Source organism: Delphinapterus leucas, chromosome 19 (genome assembly GCF_059928025.1).
Source record: "Delphinapterus leucas isolate spDelLeu-1000000601 "Yukka" chromosome 19, BTC_Dleu_Yukka2, whole genome shotgun sequence".
Taxonomy (NCBI): Eukaryota; Metazoa; Chordata; class Mammalia; order Artiodactyla; family Monodontidae; genus Delphinapterus; species Delphinapterus leucas.
The window spans coordinates 65,146,458-65,172,087 of record NC_143147.1 but is presented as its reverse complement, the minus strand read 5'-3'; the positions used below and the strand labels follow the sequence as shown (position 1 = coordinate 65,172,087).

General features: G+C 50.6%; 1 protein-coding gene across 6 annotated transcripts in view; it reads right to left on the bottom strand.

The window, feature by feature from the left end:
• Nucleotides 1–25,630, bottom strand: part of SLC39A11 (solute carrier family 39 member 11) — a 447,715-nt gene that overhangs the window by 344,241 nt on the left and 77,844 nt on the right. For all 6 annotated transcript variants that reach the window (XM_089901696.1, XM_089901693.1, XM_089901697.1 and 3 more), the window contains exons 2-3: nucleotides 17,383–17,501; nucleotides 13,207–13,245 (exon numbers count right to left, since the gene is read on the bottom strand). In XM_089901696.1, the coding sequence (XP_089757822.1) occupies nucleotides 13,207–13,245; nucleotides 17,383–17,490 (147 nt within the window). In that variant the 5' untranslated portion in view covers nucleotides 17,491–17,501. The remainder of the gene's footprint in view (nucleotides 1–13,206; nucleotides 13,246–17,382; nucleotides 17,502–25,630) is intronic.

The following is a 25,630-nucleotide window of genomic DNA, read 5'->3' as shown; positions in this document are numbered from 1 at the left end:
AAGGAATAATGGAATGTTGTTGACTTAAGTCACGACGTCCTGGGGTGGTTTCTAACCAAGCCGAGGAACGTGGGGGCACATCTGCTGTGTGCTGGCTACTCAACACCCATCACCCCCGCGTTGGCGACAGTACCTCGGTTTTGCTTTGGAGAAATCATCTCTGCTCCCCGCCCCCCATTATTAGTCATGATTAGTCTTTGCTTTTTATCTAATGCAGGGGAGAGGGCACATGCCCAGCCCTGGCCACAGGGCACATGTCACATCCCCATGGGAACAGGGATTAGCATTCAGGGATAAACACATAACCCAAGTCAGGTGAGTTGCTCGCTGCCCATGAAACTCAACTCCAAGAGGTGTGAAAAAAGACCTCGCTCATCTGGACGCTGAGACTGAGAGGATGTGAACAGACTATTGAAAATGGAGCCACACAGAGAAAAGCAGTGCCAGGAGATGGAGAAAAGCAGGTCCCAGTGATGGCCTTTGATCCAGAATGTAGCAGATTCTGAGGTCAGTTCTATGCCTGGACATTTCTTTTTTTTTTTTGGGGGGGGGCTGAGTTGGGTCTTCATTGCTGCACACGGGCTTTCTCTAGTTGCGGCGAGCGGGGGCTACTCTTCATTGCGGTGCGTGGGCTTCTCATTGTGGTGGCTTCTCTTGTTGCAAAGCACAGGCTCTAGGCACGCGGGCTTCAGTAGTTGTGGCACGCGGGCTCAGTAGTTGTGGTGCATGGGCTTAGTTGCTCCACGGCATGTGGTATCTTCCCGGACCAGGGCTTGAACCCATGTCCCCTGCATTGGCAGGTGGATTCTTAACCACTGCACCACCAGGGAAGTCCCCATGCCTGGACATTTTAATTGCATGGACCAATACATGTCTTTTCTTCCTTATGCCAGATTGAATTAGGTTTTTGTCATTTGTGACCCGCACCCACCCCGCCAAGGCCCTGCCTGGTGCAAAGAGACCGAGGGACTTATTTTTTTACTGTACTACTTGAATTTCTTACCAAGTTCGTGTATTACTCCTCCATTTCGAAAGAAATTAAAGAAAGAAATAACACAGCCCATTTTCTAAAAGAGCATATAGAAAATGTACACAGAGAAGGTAAATCAATGATATCTTAGGGCTCAAAGCTCTCTCTGCACTAGGCTGTATGGCCGAGAGTGCTAACTGCCTGCCCAAGTTTCCATTGTTCTCTCTCCTTCAGTAACAGAATCCCAGTGTAAAGACCATGTATCCTAGCCTTCTTTGCAGCTAGATGCGGTCTTACGAATAAGTTCTGGCCAATGAGCTGTAAATGGGGCTCCCCACCTCCCCATTTCTGGGAGAGTCCCCCTCAGCCCTTAAGCCAGGATGGTGAAGCTAAATTCTCTAACAACCCCAGGGGAGGTAGCCCCAGGAACACAGTACTTCTGATGGGCTTCAACCTCCTGGGCTACCTACATAATCAAAGGACTGCCAAGCCCCTGAGTTCTCCAGCAGGAATGTCTTTTGCTGTCTCCCCTCCTAACTCCTCTGCCTCTGCCCAAAGTCAAGGGTTCCAGTGAGTCAAGGTATCACCTAAAGTAATGCAAGAGCCTCCAGCCTGCCTGCCCATAGCCAGCCTCCCCCTCCATGCTCCCTACGGCCACGTTATCTGCTACCAACAGAATGCGCTTCCTGAAAGCACAGCTCTGATGTCACCCTCACAAAAACCTCCAGGGTCTCCCCCATCGATCTAGAGAACAGATCACCAACTCCCTTCCACAGGACCCCCAGGTTGGTCACATCGGGCCCCAGCCTACCCTTCTGGCACCACCGGCCAACCAAACCAATCACCACTCCTGTATTTTCCATTCTGTACTTCCAGTTTGCTGTTCTTCCGCCTGTAATTCATTTCCTTCCCCTCCTCCTTCCCCACCCCCAGACTCTACGGATCCTTCCAACCTGAGCTTCCTCCACAAAGAAGTGCTCTCTATTCCCCAACTAGAAATAACCTCCCTGTCCCAGGGGGCTCCCATCACCTGTCATCAATTACCTTTTTACAACCACACGCTGACCTGTCTCTTGATTACAGATGAATATGACCTCTCTTCCCTAACCCACCTTAACCCCCCGCAGAGCGGGACTGTATCTTACTCCTTTGCGTACTCCCCACAAATACACAGTAGGTGCTCAGGAAATGGTGAGATGGCCTGGCCTGAAGATGATTCTCTCCCTGTCCAAGACAAAGGGCTTTTCTGTGAAGAGAACACGTGTTTGGGCCATGTCTAAACTCACACGGGCCCTTCACAAAGCTTTGATTATTCGCTCCTCTCCCCACTGGTGAACTAGCCACTGGGGAAAAGCAGTGACACGCCACCCAACACCAGCCTTGGCACGAAGCGCTATGTGAGTAACATGTATAGATATGGCCCTGGCATGAGAAGGCTCAGGGACAAAACTTAACCGATATTAACTTGGATCCCTTGTGCTCAGAGTATCTTGCAAAAGAGCTGACACTCGATACATGCTTTTTAATGTGATTTGTACTAAGATGCCTATGAAAAATGATGTCAGCTACTCCCTCTCTTTTATTTAAATTGCAAAAGACATTTAGGTTAGGTAAGTTTCTAATAAGCTAGCTAAACACTCAGATCACCCAAAAAGAAAACGTGTATAAAGTCTTTCTTCGCAAAAGTCTTTGGGAACAAGCTGTGCTCCCACCACCCGTGTGGACTGGGTGAAATACTGCCCTGCCTGATGGCAGAGGGTGCCTGAGGTGACTCCCAGAAGGGCCCACCAGTCCTGAGATTTTTTTTTTTTTCAGACGCAATATGTGATCCAAGGAGGACAGTGCATGAAGGGAGAATCTAAACTCAAGCTCAAGGTCTCCAAACAGCAAAGATTCTGCCTCCCATCTTCCAAGAAGCCCCAAGGAAGAGCCCGAGTTCCCAGATGGCAGATGTCCACCATCGCCTGACCAACTGGAAAATACACCTCTCTCGTACAACAACCGTCCCCTTCCACCCCAGGCTGGTATCAAAACCAGCCAGCCATGGGAGCCAACTGCCAAGTACATGGTGGACTCCATCGTGGCAGCCTCCATGGACCCAGAGGCAGGAGCCTCCTCCTGGGCTCCCCGTCCAAGTTCCAAGGCCCCATCCTCCACATCCAGTGCCCCTCTAACCATGACCCCAACCCAACGTGTTGGCTCAGCTGGATCCTTAGCCCCACAGATGCATGGAGCCTCTGAAGGGAGTCTGCTCTTTCAAAACACCAGCTCACCCTTCACTAAACCACGGTTCCCATCACAACAGGGGTTCTCAGCTTTGGCACCATGCAATCAAATGGACGGGAGGTGGAGGGGGTAGGGGGCTCTAAAACTACTGAAGAGGGGAGGGCTCTAGAAACTACTGAAGCCTCATCCCACCCCCTGGAGATTCTGATGTAGTCCAGGGTGCGCCCAGGGCATGGGGCTTTTCACATCTCTCCAGGTGATTCTAACGTGCGGCCAGGGTGGAGAACCACTGCATCAGAAGGAAGGGAGCTTCCCCAAAGCCAGAGAGCTCCCTGGAATCAAACCACCAAGGACGCTAGGCCAAGTTAGCTCACTCTGCTAGACCATGGATGCCAATGACAGTGGCAAAGTTGAGTTCGGTTTGAGCTGGGGGACACCTGGCTTTATTTCACCAACTCAAATTGCACACGTTCACCTGTGGCTGTCCGTCTTGATGGCCACAGCGTGCCTTATGTGACGAGGACAACGGAGCAAAAGGGTCCACATAACTCATCAGGCTTCACTGCTAAGCCATTCCCTGGAGGTTCTTAAAGGCCCCCTTCCAGCAAAGGGAAGCAGTAGCATTGACTTCAGGAGCAAAGCCCAGGTCCCCAGAAAATCACCGACTCGGGAACATCGGACACTCCAGGGAACGTTCCACGACCTGCAGCCTGCAGCCCTGCACAGCACAGAGCTGTGGTCCCCGTGGTCCATCACCTACCTGCAACTACATCAGGGATCAGAAGACTTCAGTAAAAAGCCAGATAGCTCTGCAGACCACTCAGTCCTGCCGCAGCTCTTCAGGGCTGCCTTTGTCATGCAGAAGCGCCGCTGATAATATTGATATGTAAACAAATGGGCGTGCCTGGGTTCCAATAAATCTCCACTGACAAAAACAGACAGTGGGGGAAAAAACAGACAGAGGGCTGGACTTGGACCACTGGTGTAGTGTGCCCACCCCTCCGCTAGGTCAGAGCTCCTTAAAGACAGAGGCCCTCTCTCCTGGCACTTTTTCAACTGCTCAGTACTCGACACAGTGCCTGGAATACAGGAGGAGAGGGGAGAGGAGGGGAGGGGAGGGGAGGGGAGGGGAGGGGGAGGGGAGGGGAGGGGAGGGGAGGGGAGGGGAGGGGGGGAGGGGAGGGGAGGGGAGGGAGGGGAGGGGAGGGGAGGGGAGGGGAGGGGAGGGGAGGGGTTACTGTGACTTTGGGGCACTCACATCTATTTGAAGCCCTGCTGGCCACCGACATACACTCACACCTCCTCCTTCATGGGTGCAGGGGAGGAGGCCCCCAGACAAAGTGGCACAGATATTCCCAAGGATGGTGCCCTGGCCCAACTGTAGAGTTGGCCCAGGACCACAAGGAACAGCAGAGGAAGAAAGCGGGAAACGGGTTGCCAGGCCATGAGAGTGGAGGCTGCCCAAGGATGCACGTGGGGAAGGAGAGGACAGGGGATGGGGCGAGACGGGGGCCGGGTGGGAGCAACGTCCATCCGGGGCCCTGGGCAGGCTCCGGGCTGCCCCACCCCAGGTGCTCAGACATGTGGGCTCTGCCACCAACGCAAACGCGGTTCCTTCCCATCACTGCAGAGAGAAGGCAACATGTATCACTTCCTCCCCTGCACTGCTTACAAGGGCGCTGGAAGTCTGAAGCATGGAATGGAAAAGAAAGAACACAACAAGCGTAACCACCGTCATCTGCCTCCGGCCCGAGCGTGTTTCTTCCCTTTCTCCTTTCTTCTCCCTCGCCTCGCCACCCCTTCCCCTGCAGCAAGACCTCGCTCCCCCCCACAACGTGGAGTCAGGATGTCCCTTTCTCCTTTCTTCTCTCTCGCCTCGCCACCCCCTCCCCTGCAGCAAGACCTCGCTCCCCCCCACAACGTGGAGTCAGGATGTCCCTTTCTCCTTTCTTCTCCCTCGCCTCGCCACCCCCTCCCCTGCAGCAAGACCTCGCTCCCCCCCACAACGTGGAGTCAGGATGTCCCTTTCTCCTTTCTTCTCTCTCGCCTCGCCACCCCCTCCCCTGCAGCAAGACCTCGCTCCCCCCCACAACGTGGAGTCAGGATGTCCCTTTCTCCTTTCTTCTCCCTTGCCTCGCCACCCCCTCCCCTGCAGCAAGACCTCGCTCCCCCCCACAACGTGGAGTCAGGATGTCCCTTTCTCCTTTCTTCTCCCTCGCCTCGCCACCCCCTCCCCTGCAGCAAGACCTCGCTCCCCCCCACAACGTGGAGTCAGGATGTCCCTTTCTCCTTTCTTCTCTCTCGCCTCGCCACCCCCTCCCCTGCAGCAAGACCTCGCTCCCCCCCACAACGTGGAGTCAGGATGTCCCTTTCTCCTTTCTTCTCTCTCGCCTCGCCACCCCCTCCCCCTGCAGCAAGACCTAGCTCCCCCCCACAACGTGGAGTCAGGATGTGCTGGGAAGGAAGGGCCTCATCTTGCCCCGCACGTGCGCACAGGGTGAGGGGAGGGCCGAGGGGAAGAGCTGTCACCACGTCGTCCTCGCGCCCACAGGAACCACTACTGTCTGGGGGCCGGGGACGCCGGCCAAAAATCAGGCTTGTCCCCTGTGACGCGTTCAGTGTCTCCTGCCTGGCCTTGGCATGGCTTGAGGACACTCAGCTGAGACACAGAAGTTTCCCACCGGAAACTGGTCATTTGAGGCCCTTAAAAAGCAAGTGCCTTGTGGAGAAGCGGCAGGTGCCCCTTAATGACAAGCACCCTGAATAGTGAATGGTCCTGGTTGGAGAAGGGCCCTTCCCAGGACTTCCCTGGCACTCCAGTGGTTAAGACTCCCTGCTCCCCATGCAGGGGGCACAGGTCCGATCCCTGGTCGGGGAACTAAGATCCTACATGCCATGTGGCACGGCCAAAAAAAGAAAAGAGGAGGGCCTAGCCCCACATCTTCTTCCCGCACCGGGCCACACCCACCTTGTCAAACGAGACCCCTGTGACAGGTGGCTCAAAGTTCCACCAAGCCAACCCTGGAATATGCCCTCCCTGCACTGAGCGCCCACCAAAAGGGCGGCCTTAGCCCTAGAACAGACCAACATCACCTCCCTGGTCTCTGCATCCCAGTGCAAGAGAAAAGCTGCAGAGAGTAAAATCTAGGAGGCCCTGGGGCTCCCTGGTTCCTCAAATCTTGAAAAAGCAGATTTAAGAGAGGAGTCTGCAAGGGACAACTGCCATGAAACTTCCAAGGTAACCTGTCCACAGTCCAGGTGATGCTGGGGATGGAACCTCCTCAAGGTCCACACAGCTTCAGCATCCCCAGGAGGCCATCAGGGGCCCTTCATCTCACTCAGCCTCATGAAGAAGAAAATCAGAAACAGACAGCAATGATCTTTGCAGGAGCCTCACCAGAGCCCATTAGAGTGCTCATACTGTCTGGTGGTGGCCCGGCCCATTTCAGTGTGGTCCAGAAGACCTCACGTTGGAAAATCTCCATTAGGACGTATCAGGCTTCCCTATCTCTCAGGCAGGAAGAAGGAGAAAAGGTAAGAGCAATTATTACTTCGTAATCCAGGAGCTGTAGAGCCAGGAGTATAAAGGCTAGGCTTTCTGAAGCCCCGATTCAATGGCTACTCTGCACCCCTGGCCCTTCTCTCTCTCCTATTTACTCTAGAAGAAACCTTTCCAATGGATCTGGCTGGAATCTCCTCCCTGAATCTCTCATGCTACAATTTAAGTCCATTTCTTCCCATCCATTTCTCCATGGAAATGGAGAACAGTTGGTCACCATCATCCCTCCAGACTCAAAGGCCATCACTGGAGAGCATCATTAACTTCCAACAGCGAGCCAGTTATTTGGAGAAAACATCACTCACCACTTGTGGCACAAAAGCAGACTCAGCCAAAATCTCCTTAAGAAAAATCACGTCTTTCATAAGGAGCCAGCTCCCTATGGGATTAATAGATATTAAATTGCCTTTTCATGCCTAGAAGTAAGCTTTTGGATTGGTAGCCTATCTTTGTCTTCTGCAGTTTCATGGTCATATTTATTCCACACAAGTGTTTCCTCCTTGAGAGAGAATATACACTGATTTAGAGATTCCTAGTTAGTTCACAGAAAAAGAGACATCGGAGGGACTTCCCTGGTGGCGCAGTGGTTAACAATCCGCCTGCCAAAGCAGGGGACACGGGTTCGAGCCCCGGTCCAGGAAGATCCCACATGCCACGGAGCAACTGCGCCCATGCGCCACGGCTGCTGAGCCTGCGCTCTGGAGCCCGCGAGCCGCAGCTGCTGAGCCCGCGTGCCACAACTACTGAAGCCCGTGCGCCAAGAGCCCGTGCTCCGCAACAAGAGAAGCCACTGCAGTAAGAGGCCCGCGCACCACAGCGAACAGTGGTCCCCGCTCGCCGCAACTGGAGAAGGCCCGCAGGCAGGCACAAATAAAAAATAAATAAAATAAATGCAACATCTAAGTGACGTTTTTTAAGAATAAAAATAAATTTTAAAAAAATACCTATGTCCTTTGTCCTGGGAACCTCTCTCACAGAAACACTTGTTGCAGTGCACAGTTATATACAGTACTAATATGTCACTGCAGCATTATATTAGAGGCAGATTTTAATATACATATGACACATACCTAAATGTATGCAGAACTGACTGTAGAAACATGTTATGTCTGTGCAAGGTACAATGGGACCCCAGTCAAATGTCTGATGGCCAGGTTTCCCTTTTTCTAGATTCAAAGCACCTGAAAGCAGTGTTGAAGAAGCAAAGCCTTTAGGGTATCAGGCACTATGGCACATCTAACCGTCCTGACACTTTGTACGTGCGTCATAAATGTTCTCCAAAGATACACACTCAGGGTTAATGGTGGTGACCTCTGGGAAGCCAGTAGGAAAGAAAAGGGGATTTTCTTCTTCTTTGTCTTTTTTTTTTAAGGTTTTTCTTTTAATTTATTTATTTTATTTATGTACTTATGGCTGCATTGGGTCTTCGTTGCTGCACACAGGCTTTCTCTAGTTGCGGCGAGCAGGGGGCTACTCTTTGTTGCGGTGCACAGCAGGTTGGCTGTATTAAATATAAATCGGTCCATGATAAGTACAAGCAATTATTACAGCTTGGACTACTGGGGCTCTACTGCCTTCCTCTAGTTTGGGGAGGCATTTATGAGAATCCACTTCTAGTCACCAATGCCACTGAATTTTCCTGAGTTTGAGTTCCATCTGTCTCCCCCACCAAGCTTGTACTTTTCTCCCTGCATCGGGAGACTGGTCAGGAGCTCCTCTGTGCAACCAGCCTATCCTCGAGGTCACGGTTAGAAAAATAAATGACTTATTTTCTAATAAAGACACAAAGATAACTTTTAGAATCTCTGTTTTTCCACCAACTATTTTAAAACTCAGAAGTAAACTATTTTAGGTCCTCATAGTGAAAAGAACATAAAACACTGGTCTGATGATGTTTTTCAAGGAACTCTTAAATTTTCATGGTTTAATGCTCCCAAATTCATTCTTACAGGTCCTGAAGACTGGTATACTCTACCTGTTTTTTGTTTCCCCCCTTGTTTCACCTTGGGTTTTGTCTTTTGTTATATAAATCTTACAGAGGCTCCTGGCCTAAAAGAGTAAACTAGATCAGGACACCCAAGAGGCAGGCCAGCACAGAGCACAGTTCTGCAGACTCTGTATCTGTGTAACCTCTACAAGAATTCTGAAAAACCAGGTATCCTCTCACTCATTTTGAAATTGACATTTAAAATGTTTTCTATTACTCAGCGGTAAAAAAGAATGAAATAACGCCATTTGCGGCAACATGGATGGACCTAGAGATTATCATACTAAGTGAAGTTAAGTCAGAAAGACAAATACCATATGACATCACTTATACCTGTAATCTAAAATACGACACAAATGAACTTATCTACGAAACAGAAACAGACTCACAGAAACAGAGAACAGACTTGTGGTTACCAAGGAGGAAGGGGGATGGGGGAGGGATGGATTGGGAGTGTGAGATTAGCAGATGCAAACTATTATATACAGAATGGATAAACAACAAGGTCCCACTGTAGAGCACAGGGAACTACATTCAGTATCATGTGAGAAACCGTAACGGAAAAGAACATGAAAAAGGACATACATATGTAAAACTGGATCACTTTGCTGTCCAGCAGAAATTAACACAACACTGTAAGTCAACTATATTTCAATAAAATTCAAAAAATAAAAATAAAAAATAAATATTTTCGTCTCAAATTTAAAGAGTCGCAAAAGACATAAATTCTGGCATGTAAATATTGATGTCTTCAAATAAAACTGCTTCGTCGGTAGTTTAAATGGGCCCAGTGGGATCTAAACAACATAGAGGGGGAATTCCCTGGTGGTCCAGTGGTTAAGACCCAGCACTTTCACTGCCGGGGCCCAGGTTCAACCCCTGGCGGAGGAACTAAGATCCTGCAAGCCGCGCGTTGCAGCCAAATAAATAAGTAAAAATAGACAGCACAGGGATTTGACTCTCCCATTATCCACTTAAAAATATACACAAACTAAGCTGTGCGTTTATGTCTAATGCACTTTTCTGTTCGAGGGTTACATTCTACACGCAAAACCACATGTGCAAGCTCTTCTTCAAAAGTCAAAAAATGTACATCATTCTCTTTTCTCCTTGATTTGGACTTCAACTGCATTTCCCCACAGAATTTCATCCTAGAGCAACCGACATTGTATGCTAGAAAGTCTGTCACTGGTTTCTTTATCATACTGCTTTGGAAAAAAATATTTCTATTCATTTCCATTTAATTCTTAAAAATTCCCTGTGAGCCTAGGGCTCCAACTGCTTAAATAACAATTTCCTGGATTGAGCGACCATTGAAACATTAGCGGTCGAGGGGCTTCCCTGGTGGCGCAGTGGTTAAGAACCCACCTGCCAAGGCAGGGGACACGGGTTCAAGCCCTGGTCTGGGAAGATCCCACATGCCGTGGAGCAAATAAGCCCGTGCGCCACAACTACTGAGCCTGCGCTCTAGAGCCCGCGAGCCACAACTATTGAAGCCTGCGTGCCACAACTACTGAAGCCCACGCACCTAAAGCCCGTGCTCTGCAACATGAGAAGCCACGACAATGAGAAGCCCACGCACCGCAACGAAGAGTAGCCCCAGCTCGCCGCAACCAGAGAGAGCCTGCATGCAGCAACGAAGATCCAACCCAGCCATAAATAAATAAATAAATAAATTTAGAACTATTAGTGGTCAAGGACACATTCATAGTAACAAAAATTGAATATGCTGTTTCATAATTATTAGACACTCAAAAGTAAAATATTCTTGGAAATGCATATTCTCATGGATGAGGCTTTTTTTCTTATATTTTCAATTCATTCATATAACTGTGAATAAACATCAAGAAGTTATTGCTAGAATAAGACAGGGCTAAGCATCAATTTTATTTCTGTTTTTCTTTGGGTTCTTTCTTTTCTTAAAGTAAACAAAGAGAAAACGTGTTCATGTAAAGAAGATAGAAAAAAATAGATATATTGTTATAATATTGTCATTTTGTTCTTTGAACTCTATCCAAGGAGGCTCAAAATCCCCGAGTGGTCCACCATGGAAATTTACACTAAAGGCTTTTTTTTTTTTTTGGCTATTCCACACAGCTTGCGGGATCTTAGTTCTCTGACCAGAGATCAAACCCAGGCCCTTGGCAGTGAAAGTGCTGAGTCCTAGCCACTGGACTACCAGGGAATTCCCTACATTAAAGGATTTTTCTGCTAACAGTTTGATTCAAAGGACGGGACAGTCTCCGAATTGCTAAAGGATTTGTGTCCAGCGATCAGTGGTTCAAGTCCTTCACTATCTCCACCCGAGCACCAACATGCCAAGGGTCTCTCCGTCTGTGCGTGGAGATGTGGTTACCCAAAGACAAGGAAGTAAGGCAAGAGTGCATCTTCCCTTCGTGAAGTAGGAGAGGACGACTGTGTCGGGGAAGCTGGGAAGACAGGACCTGCCACTGGGGTATTCTCAGGCAGAGCAATTTGGGGAAAGAGAACAAAACTGGAAGCTGAGGGCCTGGGAATTGATTCTGTGACCACTCTCCATGCCCTGTGAAACACCCAGAATGTCTCCACAGATGCCAGTCTCACAGCTGCTGACTTAGAGAACTTTTGGGAGGTCCCACACCCGGGTCAGGTTTTGCGGATCACAGAACTACAAAAAGAGGAGAAAGGAACCAAATTCTGAGCAACCAAAAGGGAAAACCACATATTAACATGGCTTCTGATGTGACTGATGTGACTGGAATACACAGCACCACTGTGACAGTGATTCACATAATTCAGGCCTGGAAAATGGAATCTGCATTAAGCAAGCCTTGAGGTCCAACTCCCAGCTTACAGGAGACCCAGGGGACAGAGGAACAAGTTCAACAGCACCATAAGGAAGCAATCTGCCAACGTCAGAATGTGGGACACTCTACAGATGAATGATCCAGTTTCTCTAACATATTACGAGCATGGGGAAAAAAGGCCATGGGGCGGTGGGGCTGGTGGGGGGTACTGCTAAAGAATAAAAGGGACTAAAAAGATTCAGTATGAAACAAATTCAATATGAAAATCTTGTTTGTATCCTGATTCTAAGAAAACAATTTTAGAAGACAATTTTTTTTAAAAATGGCAGAAGTCTGAATGTGAACTAAGTGTTGGATAATAATAAGGAATTATTAATTTTGGTAGGTGTGATAATACCATGGTGATTATGTTTTTTTAAAAAAAGTCATTCAGGGAGTTCCCTGGTTGCCTAGTGGTTAGGATTCAGTGCTTTCACTGCTGTGGCCCAGGTTCATTCCCTGGTCGGGGAACTGAGATCCTGCAAGACGCGTGGTGAGGCAAGAAAGAAAGAAAGAGAGAGAGGGAGGGAGAAAGGAAAGGGAAAGAGAGAGAGAGAGAGAGAGAGAGAAAGAACAAAAGAAAGAAAGAAAGAAAGAAAGAAAGGAAGAAAGAAAGAAAGGAAAGAAGGAAGGAGAGAGAGAGAGGAAGGAAGGGAGAGAGAAAGGAAGGAAGGAACGGAGGAAGGGAGGGAGGAAGGGAAAGAAAGGGAGGGAGGGAGGAAGGAAAGAAGGGAGAGAGAAAGAGAGAAAGAAAGAGTCATTCAACTAGAGTTGTGCATTGAATTTACAAGTAAGATCACATGATGTCTAAGATTTGCTTTTACACAGTATTCCACCTCCCGAGAATATGGGGTGGGAGGAGGGGGAAACACGTGAAATTGAGATTAGCAAAATGTCAATAATGATTGAAGCTGGGTGGTGGGTACCTGGGCTGCCTCATAGGATTCGCTCCACTTTATTACACATTTGAAACTGTCTTGGGGACTTCCCTGGTAGCACAGTGGTTAAGAATCCACCTGCCAATGCAGGGGGCACGGGTTCGATCCCTGGTCCGGGAAGATCTCACGTGCTGCAAAGCAACTAAGCCCGTGCGCCACACCTACCGAGCTCTAGAGCCCACTAGCCACAACTACTGAAGCCCGTGTGCCTAGAGCCTGTGCTCTGCAGCAAGAGAAGCCACCGCAATGAGAAGCCGGCGCACTGCAAAGGAGAGTGGCCCCCACTCGCCACAACTAGAGAAAGCCCGCGGGCAGTCACGAAGACCCAGCGCAGCCAAAAAAAAAAAGATAATGTCTATAATATAAGGTCTTTCAAGGGTGAGAAGGAGAAGAGAAAGAGAATATTTAATTAGTGCCAGCAAAGCTCTGTGCTAAGCCCTTCCTAAATATTATCTTATTGGAAATACTTATTTACAAGTCCTGAGACAGCTGCCAACAAGCTTCTTTCACTGTCTAAGGAGAGGCAGGGGCATTCAGTACGCTGGATGCAAATAGGGTCAGCGAGAAGAGGGAGCCATTAGCACCTGTAGATCACAGAGATGCAGCTTGGCCGCATGCGGAGAAACTGGAAATACCCCTTAGCAGAGAAATAACAAAATAAACATCCTCCACTTACATCCCTCCTACCACGTGCTACTTACCCCTGCAGCAAAGCCAAGGCTTCCATCTAAGATCCGCCTCTGAAAATGAAAAGAAGATGTTTCAGTTTCTAAGGGATGTTCCGTGGGATAAGAGGAAACCATAGGCCTAAGAGAGCCACATGAATAAAGTCTAGCCCATGCCTCACTCTGCGAACCTATCTGGAATCCTGGACCCAAGCCTTTAAAAAATGGGCCAAGAACCAGGGGGAAAAAATTTTTTTGAAACCTTCCATCCATCCCACAGCCAATCAGAGCATTCTTTCAGTGTGACCCTTGCTTTTCATTGGTCCACGTGTTTTGCCTCTTCCTCGGCTCTCCCTGTGAATTATGGCTACAAACCTTTAGTAAGGAGCTGGTCTAAACGATGGAAAGTGACAAGCACTGGCAAGGAGCATGTGGACCAATCAAAATCCTCCCACACTGAAAGAGGCAGAGTACAAACTGGTACAGCCACCTGGCAAAGCTGGCGGCACCCACTAGAAATTAAGCATACCCTATGACCCAGCAGTGCCACTGGGCATAATCACCTAACAGAAATGCATATTTGGATTCACCAGACGCGTGTACGAAAATGCTCTTTGCGGCATTATTTGTGAGAGCCGAAAACTAGAAACTAACCGAAAGCCCACCACAAGCAGAATGGATACACCATTAGGTTGTACGCATACAAGAGAACACCACGTGGAAATGAGAACACACATATATAGATGAATGGAGCTCACAGTCGGGCAGGGGCATTCAGCAGACTGGAAAATAAATAGGGTGGAATCAGCCCGACAGAGAAGAGCATATACTATACGGTTACTCCATTTATATACTATACAAAACACAGAAAACAAATCTCTGCAGTTGGAGAGCAGGAGAGGGGCTGCCCTTGCAGTGGAGGTAAGGGGTGGGGAGGCAGTGATTGGAAGGGACCCTGAAAGGGCTGGTGGGAGCGGGGGGATGGGGGGGCTGGTCCTGTTCCAGCACTTGATCTGGGTACTATTTTCACTGGTGAAAAGTTATCAAGCTGTACACTTATAAAATGTGCATTTTTCTATCTGCTTTGTAGATTTCAATAAAAAGGGTTGTTGTTTTTTTTTTAGGAAGTGGCCTAAGTTAGGGATATAATCTATAGCCACATGGACACACTAGAGATACACTGAGATGCTTATCACCCCGATCCTTGAGCCTCCCAGTGAGGTCTGGGAAGCTAGTGCTGACAGGTAATCATCACGGCTACAGGCACCCTCTCCCCACCTCTGTGTGGCTAAGGGGTGGATGGAAGGTTCTGACCCCAGTGAGCCACACAAATGACACTCTTCTCTAGGCCTGCCACGACATAAGCCAAGTTGGTCTAATCAACTAATTTAATCAAAGCAGACAGATATAATTCAAAACTCAGGCAGAATCATCCTTTCAGCATTCCTCTGGATCCTGAAAGGAGAAGCATTATACTTTTCTTAAGATCAGTAAACCTGTTCTTCTACTTTCAGACATTTGTCTCAAGGAGCTAATCAGATGTGTGCTCAAAGATTCATGTTCATCATAACACTACTTCTAGAAGCAAGAAAAAGAGACATAAACTAATTGTCGAGCGGTTGGGGACTGGCTAACTCAACTGCAATGCATTTTTATCGCGGGATATTCTACAGCCATTTAAGTAACCAGAGTAAATCAAAATGATCGAAAAACCATTTAGGGATATAGGGAGGCGTACTTACAACATCCAGTGAGAAACGCTGGTTATAAAACATCACAGACAGTTTGCTCCTCATTATGTAAAGAAAACAGATATGTCTGTACTTATGTTCACTCAAATACAGCTGAATACATTTGAACAAATATGTTCGGTTTTCCTTTCAGAGAAGCGGGATCATGAACTTTTTTATTATTTCTTTCAGCTTTTCCATATTTTCCAAGCTTCCTACAATTACAACGTGAGTTTTTCAATCGAGAAAATGAATCTTGAGTGAGGTTGAGCCAATGCTGCCAAGAGCAGCAGAGCAGAGGGCGGATGGCTGAGTGTCTACTATCCCAAGGGACCGTCACCACAGCCCCCATTCTAGCTGGGCGAAAACTGAGGTTCCCCAGGGAGGGGAAGGGGAAGAGCCAACCCCTGTGCGCTCACGTCTACGGCTGGCTTTATCCCCTCGTGCTGGAGCCCCTTCCCACTCCTCCCGCATCCCTCCTGTGCAGAGAGGGCTCACACAGCCCAGCTGGGCCTGCTGTCTTTAGAAGGTCCCACTTTCAAGGTTAGCCCTTGGCTGGCTTCTGAGAAGTTGGCACTGGGACTGCTCGCCCCACTCCCTGAGCAGTAAGGGTGGGCCCCAGTGCCTGCTTCACAAACAAGGTGATTTGTGCACAACACCTGCTTTCCTTCTTCAAGTCTGGGATTTGGGTTGGCAGCTCAGCACAGATGCCCACGTGACCAGTCCCCAGTAAACACCTTGGGGCCCGAGTCTGAACTGGGCATCCCTGGGCTGACACATGGTCCACGTGTTACTGCATTTTCATTGCTGGCGGAATGAGCACGCTCTGTGCCCCCTCACGAGAGGAAGGGGGCGTTGGATCCCAAATCTGGGCACAGGCTTCTCCAGACCCTGACCGTCTCTGTCTTGCTGATGCTATCGTGTGGCCTTTCGCTGTAAGAAACCTGAGCCATGAAAACAACTCGATGCTGAGTCCTCTGAGTCTAGCGAATCACCAAACGCGTGAGTGGTCTCGGGGAGCCCCTGTGTGCCTCCACACAGAGAAAGGACTCGGCAGTTCCTCCTACTGGCCTGGGGATTACACTAACACGACACAAACGAGCGGCTCTGCGGCTCCCAAGGGGAAGGGGGCACCTCTGCTATGGCTTCTCCCTTCTGAGGAGCCTCCACAGCATCGGCCGGGGCCACACGGGGCTGTGGGGTTCCACTCGGGTCTCCAGGGCCAGGTGGGCCAGCTAGACCCCAGCTATTTCGACTCAGATCTCGCCTTCTCAACGCAAAAGAAACTGGTGAAGATGAGATGAGATGAGACGGTGAAGGTGCTCTGCGCCAGAAGGGCGCGAGGACAGGACCCCAGAAGACCTGGCGTGGCTGTCAGGAACCGGGAGGAGGGTTAGATCACCTGTCGACAGTAACCCGGGACTCCTCAGGGCTGTGGGTCTCCCCAGGCAGGGGAGGGCAGTGGGGGAGGCCCCACCTTGTTGGCAACATCAACACTGCTTTTCAGGCTCTAACACAGGAGTGCCTGGCTGGCCGGCTTCCTAGATGGGTTTTGCTTTCCAGATAGGCCTCCCAGCACACTTCTGGCTAACCACCCCTACAGTGTCTGTGGCTGCGTGAGTCACGCAGGGGCTTCACTTTCATCAAGGCATCCATGGCTGATGGCTCCAGGCCTTGGACGGGGGGGGGGGGGGGTGGGGGGGGGTGGTGTCAAGGTTGCAGGAAAGAAAGGACTTCCAGGCACAAGAGGGGGGCGTGGGGAGGGGCGGGGTGGGGTGTGTACTGGGGGGGCGTGGCCCTGGGGATGTGAGGGGGATGCACAGGGCCAGCGTAGGGGTCTGGGGGGAGAGGGGAGGGAGAGGAGCGTGGGAGTTTGCATGGAGTGTGTAGGAGGGTGTAGCATGTGGCGGAGGGAGAGGTGGGGTCTGGGGGATCTAGGGGTGCAGGGGTGGGAGGGGTAGGCAGATGTGGGGTCTATAGGAGCCTGGGAGGCAGGTGTGCGTGTATTCATCCCAAAGAGGGTGAGGGAGTCCATGAAGAGCCTGGAAATGGGGTAAAAGAGGAAGTGGACAGACGACCCCCCCCTCCTTTTCCCCAAGGTCTTTTCAACCATCTCTAATTCAAGGCCACAGGGCAGGAGAGGTACAAACCTCACGCACATCACCACCTGCTCCGGACCCAAACTAGACGGAGGATAGAAATTAGGCAGAGGGCTCAAGGAGGCTGAGTACCTGGTCTTCTCACTTACTGCTCCCTCTGAGTCAGGAGGGGGGAAGCAGGGGACCCAGAAGCATGGGCGTAGCAAGCTGGAGGGGACAAGGGGAGGCAAGGGGGCAGAGCCAACGTCATCCCAACCTGGAGCTGTGGCCGGCGGCATGCGCGAGTCTGCAGCCCGGCTGGGCGGAAGGAGCTGGTTTCAAAGCTCGCTAAGAGAGTCCCCGAGAACCCTCAGAACCCCCAGAACCGAACCGAGGCAACTCACCTGTCCACTAGAGAATACGAACACAAGAGCTGCCCCAGCCGCCGTCATCCCCCAGGTGAAGAAGGTCCCCAGCAAGGCCTGGGACACAGGGCTGTGGCCTTGGAGCATGCTGGATACAGCTGTGTGCAGAGGAGCACGAGAGGGTCAGCACCTGCGGCCCCTCCACCCGAGCTGGCCCACGTCTGGGCTGCTGGTGTGCACCCTTCCGCCATCCATCCCGCAGTGACCTCAATGACCCGGCGCAGGTCGGGTGGCTTCATCCAGCTTCTCCCCGGGTACTGGAAATCATCTAACTCCAAAAGGAGGGACATGCGGACACATAGGGAGATGCCAGAGGAGTAGACGCCACGACAGAAGGGACGACATTGGGAAATAGTTCCAAAGAGAAGAAGCACAAAGAATGTGAATTATTTAGCCTGGAGGAAGGGCGCATGGGAGGGTCGGGCGACTGCAGCCTTCCAGCATATTCTGCCTTTTCTACCTGGCCTTGCCTATCGTCCATCAGCGGTTCTGTCTCCTCCAAACACAGGTGACTAGCTCCGATTCCCTCTTGAAGTTCTTCCACCTACATCCTGATCACACTTTCAATAGCTCCCCGGGGCGGTTCCCACGGCGGTTCCCAAGGCCTGCAAAGGGTACACGCCATAGACTGACCTGCAACTAGCCCAATAACTGTTCAGCTACTGCACCCTGCGTGGGCATCGTATTCCAACTCAACCCAATTATTCCCAGAACCTTTGACAAGCCCCAGATGGTCCTACTCCAAGTCTCTCTTTATCCGGTTTCCTCCCAGCATGCCTTCCTCCGCACCCTCCAGCCATCAGACCCACTGAATCCTCTGTTGCCCACCTAACACCGAATTCAATTCCACGCTTCCCTGATTCCTCTCCACTCCCGTCCGAGGACACACCTTCGGTGTTTTCTTTGTGTGGGCTTGCCTCCTTCATCTTTTATATCATTCGTTGCTTAAAAACAGGGATGATGTTTTTTCACACTTGACACCCCTGTAAAATAGGGCTTTCTGACACCCCAAAACTATGTGTTGAATTGAAAAGGGCCAGCTTAACTTGAATAAGACACTCAGCAAGAACAAGGAAACAGAGACCCAAGGGGCATTTCCGCCAATCCACTGAGCACGCCTGCTCCCAAAGCTGGGGAATCTCCTCTAGACTTAACATGTTTTCAATTCTAGCTCTAAAATGACAGGGAAATCAGACGCTCCCTGTGGAAAGTTACGAGGCGGAGAAACCTGTTGGTTGAAAAGCCCTGTGTTTTGGTACATAAACACTGGGGGTCAGGGCCTCATCTCAAAGGGCTCATTCAGCTCGCCCCCCGCCCCCGCCATCTTCCAGCAACCACAGGGCTGGACACGACCCCACTGGGCTCAGCCCTGCCAGGCCCGAGTGGTCTGAGAGGAGCCAGAAGCCTGGGCTTGCAGATCAAAAGCTGAAGATTCTGCCTCTGACCCTGGAAGGAAACCAGGGCAGAGGGTGGAAGGGCTCTCTTACGCCACGAGGGTCAACAACACATCAGGATTCAGACCTAGGAGGGCTGTGAGTCCAGGTGAACCCAGATGAGCCCAGGTGAGCCCAGCTGTGCCCAGGCTCAGCCAGGAATCCTTGAAGAGAAACAGAATCTCTGGATTCCGACTGGGTCCCCATAGTCTAAGTGGACTTCAGAATGATGACTGCACCAAATAAAGAAAAGCAAATATTAGAAAAAACCCACCTTTTTACATATGCCATCTAGTTAAGGTACCCTACAGACAATGGTTCACGTTTGTCTTTAAACAGAGACATCCGGATCATTACACCAACCTTCTCCTTCTAGCTGCTCGCGGATAAAATTTCAAACGGCATTTACAAAGAAAGGCACATAGCTATCATCTCCTCAGTACTTACCGTCCAAGACAGGTCATAACAAAAAAACAACTTTGTTTTTCAGCGTTGAATGTGCCTTTTAATAACTACAGAAAAGAGGAAACCGTTTACATTCACCAACGGGCCAAAGTCAACATGGATTTTGTGAGCTGGCAAACGAGGGAGCTCGCGGGTGTTCTTGGGGGCTAGTGGGAGGGGAAAACACCCTTTCAAGACCCTATTTACACCCGAGCACCCTGAGATGTAAGAAAAAGGGACACAGAGGGAAGACCAAAGCCGCCATCCTTGCCATCCCTACAACAGCAGATCTGTCAGCAACGCAAGCTCAGTGCCCCTTGGAGAAGCTTCCTCCATTTGCTGTTTTAAATCCTCACTACTCAAAGGGTGGTCCCAGAACCAGCAGCGCTAGGCGCCCTTAGCTAAGTTAGAAGTGCAGAATCTCAGGCCCCATCCCAGACTTGCTGAATCAGAACCTGCATTTTAGCGAGTCCCATGGGGGATTCTTATGCACATCAAAGTGGAAAGCACAGGTCTAAAACTGGAACAACTTCTACAAGACCAAGAACTTAGAAAGTGAGTTCTCCTGCCCTAAGAGGGATCAGCAGGGCCACCGCCACAGAGACCCAAGAGAACAGAAAGTTTTCTCCAGCAGGTAGACCAGGAGCGCCTTGGGAGCAGGGAAGGTCAGCCAGGGCACCTCAAAAGCCGCTTCTGCAATGGGGCTCAGACTTCCTCGTGAGCTGATACTAATACATAAACCTGGGCTGCTTTGCGGAAGGCAGGATTATTCTCTGCCCGCTCCGGCTTTAAAGATGCCAGCACCACGCCACACGTAGCAGCACACGGTTCCTGGCTGATAGAGAATTTATTTATTTTCTCTCCCTTTTAAGCCTGTCACCCTGCTTCCAAGAGTCAGCTTCAAGATGCCAATGAAAAAGTTGCAGAGGTGGAAAGAGCACTTCACGAAACCTACATACACGTCCTGACTTCGAGAGTGGAACTGAGCAAAATGATTCGGGTTTGGGCTGACGTGACTGCGGAGAATGTTCTCTAACACCTGGCTACTCAAAGTGTGGTCCGAGGACAGGCCGACCTGGGGGTTGATTAGAAATCACCCTGTCGGGCCTGCTGCAACTTAACCGGATTCCCAGCCAAATTCAAGGGGTCCCGCTGACCCCCAGAACCAGAGGGAGGGTCTTCGGAGCAGCTGGACTTGTAGCCACGGCCGTTCCCAGGGCTCCCGGGCCCCCCACACATGCCCACCGGGAAGCACTAAATGAAGAGGAGATCTTGGGGAACCACTGTCAAAGGAAGGCAGGTCAACAGCCTCCGGCTCGCCCTGGAGAGGGGCCGAGGTGGGGCTCCGGGCACCCCTCCCCCTCCTCTGCCACCTGCCAAGGCCGCCCCGCTTCTCCTCCGACCCCCTCCTCTCCCAGGGACACCCCCTTCCAAACTGCATGGGGCTGCCCTTCCGAGTCCCACGCTCTGGTCGCGCTGGCCCCAGCCCCCGGGCCTCCAGCCCCACCGAAGGCGCCGAAGGAGAGAAAAGCCGACTCACTTCGGTGCCCTCTCAAGCCCCCACTCCACTTCCATCAGCCCCGCAGCCGCTGGCTCCCCGGCTCCACTCCGCGGTCACTTCCTGCTTCCCTCCCGGCACACGTGTCCCCCGGCCTTGAGGCCCCGCCCCCACTGCTGCGACTGGCAGATCCGGCCGGGAGAATAAATTCTCTGGTTCACAGCCTCTGCGGGCTCGGGAGCAGATCGGGACGGGTGGAACAGCCCTGCAGAACCCTCTGCAATCTTCCAAGAAGCCCCAGACACCCAAGGAAAGGACACCTTTCGCAACGTCCCTGATACCGTTTATGTTGCTACACTTTGGCAGTTGAGTCCAACGCCCTGGGTGAGCAACAGAGCAGGAAGCGTTTGGAGAGGGTGGGGAATGGAATCTCTCACCATCAGCATCCTTCTCTAGGTCAATGGCCCTCAAACTACAGCGTCCAGTGGAACCACCCAGAGAGATGTCAAAACACAGAATGCTGGCACCCTCAGAGCTTCTGGTTCTGGAAGCCTGGGTGGGGCCCAAGGTTTTCTGTTCTGAACTAGTTGTTGCTTTTGCTCTGGTCCCCTGGGACCCCTCTTTGAGAACTGCTGCTTTGCTCTCCAGGCCTTCTACAAAAAGACTGTAGGGTAAGATAGCTAGATTTAGTCAAAAATAAAGACAGGATGCCCAGTTAAGTTTGAATTTTAGATAAACAACACATAGTTTTTTAGTGTAAGTATATCCTGGGCAGTATTGGGGACATACTTATGCTAAAAACATATTTCATATTTGTTGCTTATCTGAAATTCAAATGTAACGGGTGTCCTGTATTTTATCTGATGACCCTACCAGAGGGTAACCAGAAACACTGCCCGTAATCACAGTGGCCACAGACCAGAGGATCCAATAGGAGCAGACCACTTTTGTCCATAGTTGTGGGCACTGATGACTGCACCAGATCCATGCACTGGGCCAGGAAGGGAAGACGGCGTGGTGACAGTAGCTGGTTTCTGCCTTCAGGAGATTCCCAGACCAGGGAGAGAGCCAGGTCAGCTGTCTTAGTCAGCTAGGGCTGCCATAAGAAAATACCACAGACTGGGTGGCTTAAACAATAGACACCTGTTTTCTCACACTTCTGGAGGCTGCAAGTCCAAGGTCAGTCCAAGATCAAGGTGCAGATTCAGAGCCTGGTGAGGGTCTCTTCCTGGTTTGCAGATGGCTGCCTCTCACTGTGTCCTCACATGGCCTTTTCTTGGTGCACACACAGGAAGGAAGAGAGAGGGATCTCTCTCTCTCTCTCTCTTCTTATAACGCTTCCAATCCTATCAAATGAGAAGCCCACCCTTATGGCTTCATTTAACCTTCATTACCTCCTAAAAGCTCTATCTCCCAATGCAGTCCCATTGGGGGTTAGGGCTTCGGCATATGAATTTCATGGGTGGAGGCCTCGTGAATGGCATTGTTATCCTTATAAAACAGGCTCCAGAGAGCTCCCTTGCCCCATCTGCCATGTGAGGATACACAAGAAGTCTGTAAGCCAGATAAAGCCCTCACCCAACCACGCTGACACCCTCATCCCAGACTTCCAGCTTCCAGAACTGTGAGCAATAAATTTCTGTTGTGTATAAGCTACCCAGTCTGTGGCATTTAGTTACAGCAGCACGAAAGGGACTAAGACACCCCATTTTACAGATAAGAAAACTGAGGCTCAGGAAAGCTCTGTATTGAGCCCAAGTTGACAGGGAGGTATGGAAAACCAAGCCCAGCTGACGCCAGAGATGGTGTTCTTCCTGCCTCAGACATTCAGGACTCACAGGATGGGACGGGACACCCTGATCAGCAAAACATCTCTCTTCCCTTGAGCCATGCCAGTGCCCTAAAGCAGGGTGGCCAACCCCCAGGAGACAAATCCTGCCATTTCCCATCTTTCCCACTGAACCCCTTACACACACACACACACACACACACACACACACACCAACCCAAACATACAAATTGCCTCTGTCTTTCTTGCACTCACTGATGGTAAGAAGTGCCCAAGCGTTGCCCAAAAGAAAATGTTTCCTTAAAGCTAAGTACACTGGCTCTTACCTCCAGCCCGTCCCCAGCCCATTCCCATTCTCTCCCTCCAAAGCAAACTGTGCCGTGCAGCCTCCATAAGCTGGGGGAGGAGAGGAGAGATGAGTGTGTAAGAACAAACTAATTAGCAGGGGCTCATTAAAAGGTGGTGGGGGACTTCCATGCCAGCGCCGTGGTTAAGAATCTGCCCGCCAATGCTGGGGACAAGGGTTCGAGCCCTGGTCCGGGAAGACCCCACATGCCGCGGAGCAACTAAGCCCGTGTGCCACAACTGCTGAGCCTGCGCGCCTAGAGCCCATGAGCCACAACTACTGAAGCCTGTGCACCTAGAGCCCGTGCTCCGCAACAAGAGAAGCCACCGCAATGAGAAGCCTGCGCACCGCAACCAAGAGTAGCCCCCGCTCAGGGCAGCTAGAGAAAGCCCGCGCGCAGCAACAAAGACCCAACGCACACAAAAATAAATAAAATAAATTTATATAAATAAATAAAATTTAAAATATAATAAAATGAATAAAAGGTGGCGGGTGCCGTGCAGGCAGAGAGGGCTGCCTCCCAAACGTCCAAAGGCCGTAGAACGAACTTGACAGTCAGCAAGGTATCTGCAGGACAGTGGGATGGTGGCCCTTTCCAGAGGAATTGCTGTAGCTTGATCTGGTTAAGCAACCTGCCAGCAGCAAGCACCTCCCACTGGAGCATGGGGCGGGGCGGGGCGGGGCGGGGCGGGGCAGGGGGTGGAGGGAGACAGCTTCATGGGAAGTGTTGGGGGAGATGGAGAAGGGACAGGAGATGGACACAAGTGGTCCAGCCCAGTAAGTCCTCAATGTCTTCACTGTTGCTTCTCTTATTCTCTCCTCCTCCCCACCCCTTCCTCCTCCCTTCTCCTCCTTCTTCTCTCTCTCTGTCTCTCTGCCCCCGCTTTCCCTCCCCTCCCTCCCTCCCTCCCTCCTTTCCTCTCTGAAATCTTGTTTCTTTTAGGAAGTACTGCAGCAATTAAGCAAAGGCTTTGGAATCTGACAGCCCAGGAAGAAGGCCAGCTTGGCACGTGAGTTTCCTTGGACAAATTCCCCCACCCCTCTCAGCCTCAGTTTCCGCATCCTGGGTCTGGGAGTAATCACCCTGTGCTCTCTCTCCAGGTGACTGGAACTGGAACAAAGCGCCTACCATCCAGCAGGGCACCCATCAAGGCAGGCTGAAGGATCATTATCCCTGGACCCTCACTCCTTCCTTCGTTTATTCACTCATGCATTTATCCAGTGGATATGTCATGGGCCTCTGTTGGCTCTGCTGGGCCCTGGCACACGGAGATCAGCCACACACAGATAGCGTGACCTGGTCCAGCCTCTCTGGCCTCTCACTTCTTTCCCTTTCCTGAAGTCTGACCACTGACACATCACGAGGACCAAGATCAGCCTCTGAGCCTGGGGCGCCGGTTCCTTCCAAGTGTGGATGATAAACCCGGCTGAACTGGCGCTGATATGCTGAAGGGATTAAAGAAGTGAAAGTAATAGGCAGTTCAAAGAAGTGCCATTGAAATGTCCGGGGGAGGGGGGGGTTGTTGTTCTTTTAGGAGATTTTCTAAGTATGCCCCACCCATATATCCAGAATTCATCCACTTTGCCCAAAATAACAGCTCTGACTCATCGTCCTGCCCTGATTCCCACTGTGCATCCCCGCCCCCCCCCAGCCCCCAGTCTGTCCTCCAAACAGTAGCCAAAGTGATTTTTTAAAGACAGAAGTTCAGCCACGTCAGTCTACTACTGCAAAGCCTCTGAGAGCTCCTCCTTGCCTCTGGAGTAAACTAGTGGGTAGAGGCCAGGGACGCTGCTAAACATCCATCACTACCCACAGCCTCCACAACAAAGAATTATCTGACCCAAAATGTCAATAGTGCCAAGATTGAGAAGCCCTGGTGTAACCCCATAAAATAACTCTTCTTAGTATGAAGTGATGACAAAACTCACTCTTTAAAATGTAACACACCCTTCAAGAGGCATCCAGCCTCAGTCAAGGCACTAGTTAGCATTTGATTCACCCTAAGAGGCAAGAAAGAAGAGAACCAACTGTCCAGCCAATCTTCATATTCCAATCACTGCAAAGATACACCTACAATCAAACCTCCTAGGTGCTCAATTCCCTCGACCCTCCTGGGTTTTGATTATTTAAGGTTCTGACGTCAGGATGCTATGACATCACAGGGCTTCCTAAATGGAAATGCCTGGAAAGGCTTTGGCAGGTGGAACAGGTCTAACTGCCCTTAAGATTTGCTCTCCAATGTGACTGATAAACTGAGGAAGGGGAGATTCTAACCTGCCTTTTATCTAAGCACCATCCAAAGGAGCCAACAGCGACTTGATGCCAGTTTTCTGAGCCTCGTACAGGGAAGAGCTGCCCTCAAGGGCTTGAGGGGGAAATGGACGCAGCAAGCATGTCCCTTCTCACCTTTGTCCAACTGATTAATTCTGAACCTGCACCAGCTATGTTGGAGGGAGGGTATAGAAGTACAGGTTCTCTAAATGTCCATGGACAGATGAATGGATAAAGAAGATGTGGTATATATACAATGGAATATTACTCAGCCATAAAAAAGAATGAAACAATGCCATTTGCGGCAACATGGATGGACCTAGAGATGATCATACTGAGTGAAGTAAGACAGAGAAAGACAAATACCATATGATGTCACTTACATGTGGAATCTAAAAAGTGAACTTATTTACAAAACAGAAATAGACTCACAGGCATAGAAAAC